This window comes from Rhyacophila brunnea, unplaced genomic scaffold (assembly GCF_057557595.1).
Source record: "Rhyacophila brunnea isolate RB1 unplaced genomic scaffold, BYU_Rbru_1.0 scaffold_13, whole genome shotgun sequence".
NCBI classification, from domain to species: domain Eukaryota; kingdom Metazoa; phylum Arthropoda; class Insecta; order Trichoptera; family Rhyacophilidae; genus Rhyacophila; species Rhyacophila brunnea.
Window position 1 is genome coordinate 25,963,573 of NW_028232785.1, and position 8,474 is coordinate 25,972,046.

The 8,474-nt window shown below is 34.0% G+C and overlaps 1 protein-coding gene across 1 annotated transcript; it reads left to right on the plus strand.

Annotated features, from left to right (window-relative positions):
- The first annotated feature begins 492 nt into the window (after nucleotides 1-492).
- On the plus strand, nucleotides 493-1,670 carry LOC147077078 (uncharacterized). The gene has a single exon (XM_085940705.1). The coding sequence runs from the start codon at nucleotides 547-549 to the stop codon at nucleotides 1,060-1,062; it is 516 nt and encodes a 171-aa protein (XP_085796831.1). The 5' UTR covers nucleotides 493-546; the 3' UTR covers nucleotides 1,063-1,670.
- The last annotated feature ends 6,804 nt before the right edge of the window (nucleotides 1,671-8,474 follow it).

Below are 8,474 nucleotides of genomic sequence, written 5' to 3' on the forward strand. Positions count from 1 at the left end.
ATGCTTGAGTTTATTTAAGTCATTCAACTCTCACAATAACAACTTTCTCTAAAGTTTTAGGATCATTATTTATTTATTTAAATGTCATCGAATTCAGCTCATCAACCGTATTTTTTTTAGATTTCTACTCAGCGATGTGAAGCAGCTTACATTGGAAGTCAAAATAATGAAATTCCACTGGCCATCGTGGTAAAAATCGATAATGTTGATAAAGGAGAATATGCAATTAAAGGATTGGAAGACATGGTGGCGCAGTATTCAGAAATAACTATAGATGAACAAGACATAAAGATAGAATTGCAGACAATGTACGCTTTGCCGAAAGTTATTCGTATCAAGCTAAAAAGAGTAACATATTTTCCACGAAATTTTGTTTGCAGTCATTGTTATGCAATATTTGGATTTTCAAATTTATTAAAAAAACATATCTCGTGTGTTCATTCAAGGGATAATCATCTCAAATCGCAAAAAAGAAAATATACTGTTGTAAAACCATATCAATGCGATGTTTGTTTGAAAATATTCTCGTACCAAAGCTATCTAAAAATGCATAAAAGAACACATACTGGTGAAAAACCATATGAATGCGATGTTTGCTCATCTAAATTCTCGCAGTCCACAGACCTCAAAAAGCATAAAAGAACACATAGTGGTGAAAAACCATATGAATGCGATGTTTGCTCATCTAAATTCTCGCAGTACAGAGACCTCAAAAGGCATAAAAGAACACATACTGGTGTAAAGCCATATCAATGCGATGCTTGCTCATCTAAATTCTCGCAGTCCACAGACCTCAAAAGGCATAAAAGAACACATACTGGTGAAAAACCATATGAATGCGATGTTTGCTCATCTAAATTCTCACAGTCTGGTGACCTCAAAATTCATAAAAGGACACATACTGGTGAAAAACCATATGAATGCGATGCTTGTTTCAAAATGTTCTCGCAAAAGGGTAATCTAATCGTGCATAAAAGAACACATACTAGAGAAAAACCATATGCCTGTGATATATGCTCATCTAAAATCTCGCGGTCTGATGACCTCAAAAGTCATAAATGAATACATACAGGTGGACAACCATATCAATGTAATGTTTGCTCATCCAAATTCTCGCAGTCCGGTGAACTTAAAACGCATAAAAGAACACATACTGGTGAAAAGCGATATCAATGTGATGTTTGCTCTTCAAAATTCTCGCAGTCCAGACACCTCAAAATGCATAAAAGAACAAATACTGGTGAAAATCCATATCAATGTGATATTTGTTTAAAAATGTTCTCGCAAAAGAGTAATCTAAACGTGCATAAAAGAACACATACTGGAGAAAAACCATATACCTGTGATGTATGCTCATCTAAATTCTCCCAGTCTGATGCCCTCAAAATTCATAAAAGAAAACATACTGGTGAAAAACCATATACCTGTGATGAATGCTCATCTAAATTCTCGCTGTCTCATGACCTCAAAATTCATAAGAGAACACATACAGATGAAAAACCATATCAATGCGATGTTTGCTCATCCAAATTCTCGCAGTCCAGACACTTCAAAATGCATAAAACAACACATACTTGTGAAAAACCATCTTAATGCGATGTATGCTACAATTTTGTGTGACGCGACACATGCCGATAAACCATATAAATGTCAAAATAAATTGTTTGTATAAATGCAGACTGTCTTATCAATTAAAAAAACATAATGTGCTAAAGAAACACTATTGAAAATTTACTAAATTATTGCATGATGATAGAAACATACTAATACACTATGAATAGAACACTGTGTGTGTTCTGGTTCACTCTATATCGTGGGTATTTTAAATCGATAGTTATTAAAATGTTCTAAATCAGTCTTTTTTTACAAAACACACATACACTCGCAAAATACGAGTAATATATTATAATATTTATTATTTCGCAGAATCTGAAATGCATCTTGCTAGAATAGTGAACCAGGCTTCGGTGTTGTTTCGGAGAGACGAAGTGCTGTATTGACCTCTATTCGGTATGCTATTTCGTTTTTTTTAATGGCATGACAAAAAAAGTCGTCTCATATAAATGTTTTGTCGAAAATGTGAAAGAATATTTAGTGTATTTGTAATTTGCCACGTTGTAATTTATATCTTGATACCAAAGTGGCATCAAAATATTACTCGATTAGGTTTCTTTATTTTTTAGTATAAATTGTGTATGGTTTGACATCTTCCATAGACGGATTCATTGGAATTTTTGGTATTATACCTATGCAGCTTAACCCATTCGCTGTTGACCGTTCAATTAAAATTTATTTACCACATTTAAATACCATGCTAATCATATCTAATGGCCACCTGATGGACAACGCACCACTTGCGTTGGACGCAGCGAATGAAGGGCAACTGTTTGCGGACCTAGAATATTTCTACGGACCGGCGGTTTAAGAAACACTATTCCAGATAATAATATTATAGTTTTAACTGTACAACTTTTTAATATATTTACGACGCTGTGCATACATTTTGAAACTAATTAGTGATTGCTTAATTCTACTTAAGATAAGATAAAGTGCGTAATCCTCACAAATCAAATTTTACAAGAGGGACAAAAACGTTTTTGTCATGGTTAAAATACAAAATACACATAACCATGAAGTACATGATAATTAATAATTTCGGTTTTTATTATTGAGTAAAAAAGTTGTTATCGTTTTTCCCTCGTCACTTCGTTCATTTTTAAAATGCTAGCTCAATTTAGTTTATTGATCGGAAATTGCAGCCTACTGTCCGACAAGGTCTTGTCGCGCTGCAGTCGCGTTTTGCAACACTGCATTTTGTCTTACCTGTCATGGCAGCAACGCGCGTTAGGGGCTTGTTTAAATAATGTATGTGCACGCCAAGATGGGAGTCTTTTTCTTCTTCGCAGTCAACCAAAGGTTTACCTATAATAATTCTAAAATCACTCACATGTTTTAGACATATTTTTATTATTACTTAAATTGATAGATCCGTACACCACGGGAGTGTAAAATGAAATGAATAATTTGGGCGCGTTCCTCATTTGAAAACGGAAGCTAATTAGCTGAACTGGAGGGGATTGTTAGTTCACAGTTTTTACACGTAGACACGTAGGTCTTGCTTGACATTACATCTTGTATTTTAGTCATGTACAACGTTGTTATGCAATTATTATGAAAAAACTGAGGGTTACGCCCTTTTTCCTTTCTAGAGTCGTTATGTATTTGTTTTTTTTGTAGTACTTTCATAATACAGCTATAAATAAATATCTGTATAAATCTAATTAATGTTCGTACCTACCTGTATCAATTATTATTTGTCGTAAATTGGTGATGTTTAACTATATTATTACTTTCGGTGTCTTTAAAAAGTCTTGACGTCTACCTTATCTTAATCACAATAATATTATGTACAGGTTTATATTTTGCAATGTTATGATGGAGTTCTATTGAATATTAATAAAAATAGCAATTATGTGTTTGGTTTGTATTCATTTTTAATCACATATTTTTTTATCTTTTTAGTACTATAATTCGGTGATAATTATAATATTAGCTTGTAGCCAAGCCCTCCGCATGAGCCAATTTTAGTGCGTAATGTTATACCTAGTGCATAGCCAACACGCCAGTGTTGCCATAATATAATTTATAAAAATATCGCTTGTAAAATTATAACATTGGTATAAATATTCAATATCTCGCAACACTACGACACGCATACTGTCACACATATTTTTGAATAACCCAAGAAAGGGTAACGGTGGAAGCGTGAAGGGGGCGAGGCAAGTGCGTGAAAAAGTTCGTGTTTTGAAGGACAAACACATGCAATAGCTCTATCTATATTTTTCTATAATCTAAGGATGTAAAATAATAAAATATGTCGAACAGCATCATCAGCTGTCATCGATACTGCTGGATGAAGGATTTCCCTCTTTACGGACCCTAGTATTCGCTGCCACGTACACCCAGCGAGCTTTAGTTCATCCCTATGGGCGTTAAGTGGCCCTCAGATACCACTGCATGACGGATTTTTTCCTGGGATTCTGCACATACACACTGTCATTTCATCTGCCGGCTGGAGAGTGGGTCGATTGTTTGGGCCCCGCATCAGTTGAAATATGACCTTATGGTGGAGCGAGTTCAAAATAAATTTTGGAGACTCCTTTATTTAAGGTTATATGGATACTATCCGTGGCTTTATCCATTAGCCATTCTTAGTAATATTGACTTGTGTGCCCCTGATAACTATCCTAGAAATCGGGAGCATCAGTTGTTTTGTCTCCCGAGGAGCAGAACTAACCTGCCATTGGTGATGCCAATTGGGAGGGCAAACCCTCTGTTCAACCAATTCGCTTCGGATGTTGATATATTCCATCTACGTGAGGATGAGTATGGGTGGACGTTATTTTATAAATTCTTAAAATAGGGTCTGCTTAACTCATCCAGTGTACTTCCTTGTACCTATATATTTTTTTTGTATTTACACATTTATACTGTAGAAAAACTTAATACTGATCTATCTCTTTTGTTATGTACCTAATATTGTTTTAATAATATTTCTTTGTTTCTAAATGTCATGTTGTGAACTCTTAAACTTATAATTTGTAATGTCCACAATATGTAAAATAAATGAATTGAATGAATTGAATCTGCTTGGCGAACTTTATCACATCTGCTTCCTTACCCATTAGTTTTTTCTGATCTTTAAGCGTAATGCCCAATATGATTATTTTATGCTACGTTGCTCTACTAAAAAAATATTGATCAAGACGGATTTCGATCGCTTCAATGGGCTAATGTCAACTGATACAATACAACAACTTTCACAGTAAAATTATTTATTGAAGATATGAAAAACAATGGATTTCAAATAAATTCTGTTTTTTAAATCTAAATCGTCCAATAGTTGTAATCGTATTTAGGAAAAGACTGCTTAAAATTTATAGGAAATAAAATTAGTAAAAACGAATTACAATGCTCCTAATAATTAATTATGATTTGGACCAATAATTATGGTAGTAGCTCTAACCCCAGACAAATTTCTAACCTACTCCATTGAATGATTGTAGTGCATCCAGGCATGACATAAAAAATTCAGTTAGGTACCTCCAGACTTTAAATGTTAATTAATAAAATGATTTTCTTAAAATAATACAATAATATGTAGAACAGCATCATCAGCTGGCGTCGATACTGCTGGATGAAGGATTTCCCTCTTCGGTCCCTACTATTCAATGCCACGTACATCCAGCGGGTTTTAAGAAGAATGATCATTTTCTTGGGTACCACAATATGATGGCATTTGGCCATTTCATCTGCTTACCAACCTTTATCACATCGCGTACTTATGCCTGCTTCCTTATCCATTAGTTTTTTTTCTGATCTTTACGCGTTATGCCCAACATGCATATTTCTATGTTACGTTGTGCTACTTAAAACAATAATCAGGACAGATTTCGATCGCTACAATAGGATAATGTTAACTGATACAATATTACAACTTTAAGAGTCAAATTATTTATTGAATATTAGAAAAACAAAAGAATTTAGAGAAATTCTGTTTTGTAAATCTAAATCAATCAATAGGTGTAATCGTATTTAGATAAGTAGGTACTTAAACTGCTTAAAATTGATCAGGAAATAAAATTAGTTATAGCGAATTACAAGGCATTAAATAGTTATTGGTTGAGCCAACTATCGTAGCGCTAATCCCAGACAAAATTCCTAACCTACTCCCTTGAATGATTGCAATGTACCCAGGCTGTTCTAAGTACTTTAGTTACCTCCAGATTCCAAATGTAAATTAATATAAGTAATGATTTTCATAATTTCACAAAACATCGCGGTGTCACATGATCGGTGTTCCAGTCCATTTCAAACGCTGGTTGTCTAAACCAGTGCTCCGAAACCTTTTCTTACCCATGGCTCACAAAAGGTCTTTCCAAAATTCCGCGGGATACCACACGTAAAACAATTTATACAACAAAACATGGACCCCAGGCCAGAATCTTCGGCGCCCCCCCGCCCTACTTATCGCTAAGGTTAAAGACAGTGTGATACTTTAAAATAGCGTTTTTCAAATGATGTTCGAAGTAAAATAAATCGTATTGATTCCATGTTTAGCGATGTTTTGTATTTATTAATTCATTCACTTGAACTACGGTTAGTTGTCGTGAACAATAATCATTTGTCGAGTATTGACACAATAATAACGAATTGTATCCCACAATCGTATGTGTTAAAATATTAATGACACTGAAGTAAAACAGTGCCGCAGGCTACTTTTTTTTCAATTAGAGCAAAATTGTAATTTGTGTTTATCTCATTTATCTGCTTGACCTGCCACGCCACCCCCCCCCCCCTAAGCTTGGGCCTCCAGGGCACTCACATTACATTACATACCTACTTATTTGATAAATAATTAAATAAAATAACACATGACGAAGAACCAAATGTACATTATTATTCCCATGTATTGGTATTATCAATAAATAGCTTGTTTCAATGATCATACAAGTTTTTCGCCTTACTTAGTTAGTTTGGTAGCCTTGACAGAAATACAAGGATATTCTTTAATAACCGAAGTCCATAAAATACCATAAGTTATATAGAATTTGGCATTGGTTGCAAAAGGGTTAGAATACAGTCGAGTTGATTGTATGAAAGTAATGATGACATTTCTTTTGAAGCAAAGTTAAATGTTTTTGAGACGGATCCAAAATTAATTGCTAGTCTTCATTGATTTTCTGGTAGGTCCTTTGGTACATATTTTGTAGAGATCCTTGTCTCAAATCTTTCTAATTTATCAGATCACGTCAATATATTTTCATTTTGACCTTGCATTGTTTTATTAAGTTCATGTATGTGCTCAAATGCATTTATTACCAGCCATGTACCCAAATTTGGCTATTTAGTAAGTTATGTAAAATATACAAAATTATTTGTGTTTTTTTTAAGCAATGCTCCGCGGCACATCTGTTGCGGAGCACTGGTCTTAACAAATGTTGTCATAGTGTTGCACAAGTCACTTTGGATAGATTCCTACCACAGAACAGATTATAAATATTATTCATATAGGTTATACACCAATGCACTACCTACATGTTGAAGCAGGGTTTTGAATCTGTGAGTGTCCTACGAAAATGAAACACGATAAAGACCTGCAATAGCGAACTTAAAATACACCAATATTGAATGAGCGTCAGTACATAATCCAAGAGTATTTGTCAGAAAGAAGGACAAGATAAGAATGACGTATTCTTGACACGTGTTTAAATTTATCTCATATTATTCAACACGCGAGAACGGTTGCCTGTTTCTCAACACCCGTTAGGTATTTTAGTGCCTATTGCTATTACTATAAGTATTATAATTGTTTCCTACAATAAGTTAGCCGTCTAAACTGTCAAAACTCAAAACTGTCTAAATAGAAAACTAAAAATTTAGAGATCCTGATGGTAACCTTACCTATTATAACAATTAATCACTTTTACATAAATATGATAAACTACCTACCGCGATAGCCGCCTAGTATATAAGAGAATAGCTTCGCTAAACATTTTTGCAATTCCATTCTTTTGCGGTCTAAAAACAACCCAAAATCTAACAGTCTACAACCAGTAGGAATTTACATTATTTATTTTATTAATGTTTTCCTGTAGAATTTCTTCCAAGTCCTCATCACTTGTGTTCTTCGCATGAGCGTATTTCTTGATAATAATATGTAAGAGAAGAGATAAGAACTAGTGGATTTTAAGAGCAGGAACGTTGAGTAGTTTTGACTCGTTTGAACAAGAAATAGTACAATATTATTATTATGTCCGCGATCGTCCAAAAATACCTTCGCGATCGACACACTGGCCATCCCTGCTATAGAACAAAGACAGTTCATACATAGCCAACAACGGGAGGGACGGAAAAGTAGAACCAGTCGTTGTGAATGTATTGGCTTTCTACTTGAGTCAGCAATGACTTGGTTCACTATGCTTGTAAACGACTCAATTATGAAATGACATAACAATAATAATAATATGACAAAAGCCTTAAGGTAACTGATAACTCTGAATCTAATCAAAACTAACGTCCATAGAAAGATCATCATCATTCTCTTGCTTTACATTTTTAGTAATTAAAGTAGGTATGGTCATCTGGAGTCATTGAAAATTGCTAAGGCACGTCATTCCAAATTGGACTAACATCGATTGGTTCACGTTTTATATCAATTGTTATGTTTATAAACGTACAATTTGTCAGTGAGTAGAGCCGAGCCACTATTCTTTGGCGTTTCAGTGATACACTAATTGAAAATAAAAGAAGATGCCTTCCAATATGTACAATGGTCAGAATAATATTATTAAATAATAAACACGTAATGTTTTACGTGATTTGAATAAAAATATTTTGAATACATATTATTACCAACAGCAACTGCTATACATTTCGGTTACGTAAAGCTTCTGGAAAGGATCAAATAAATT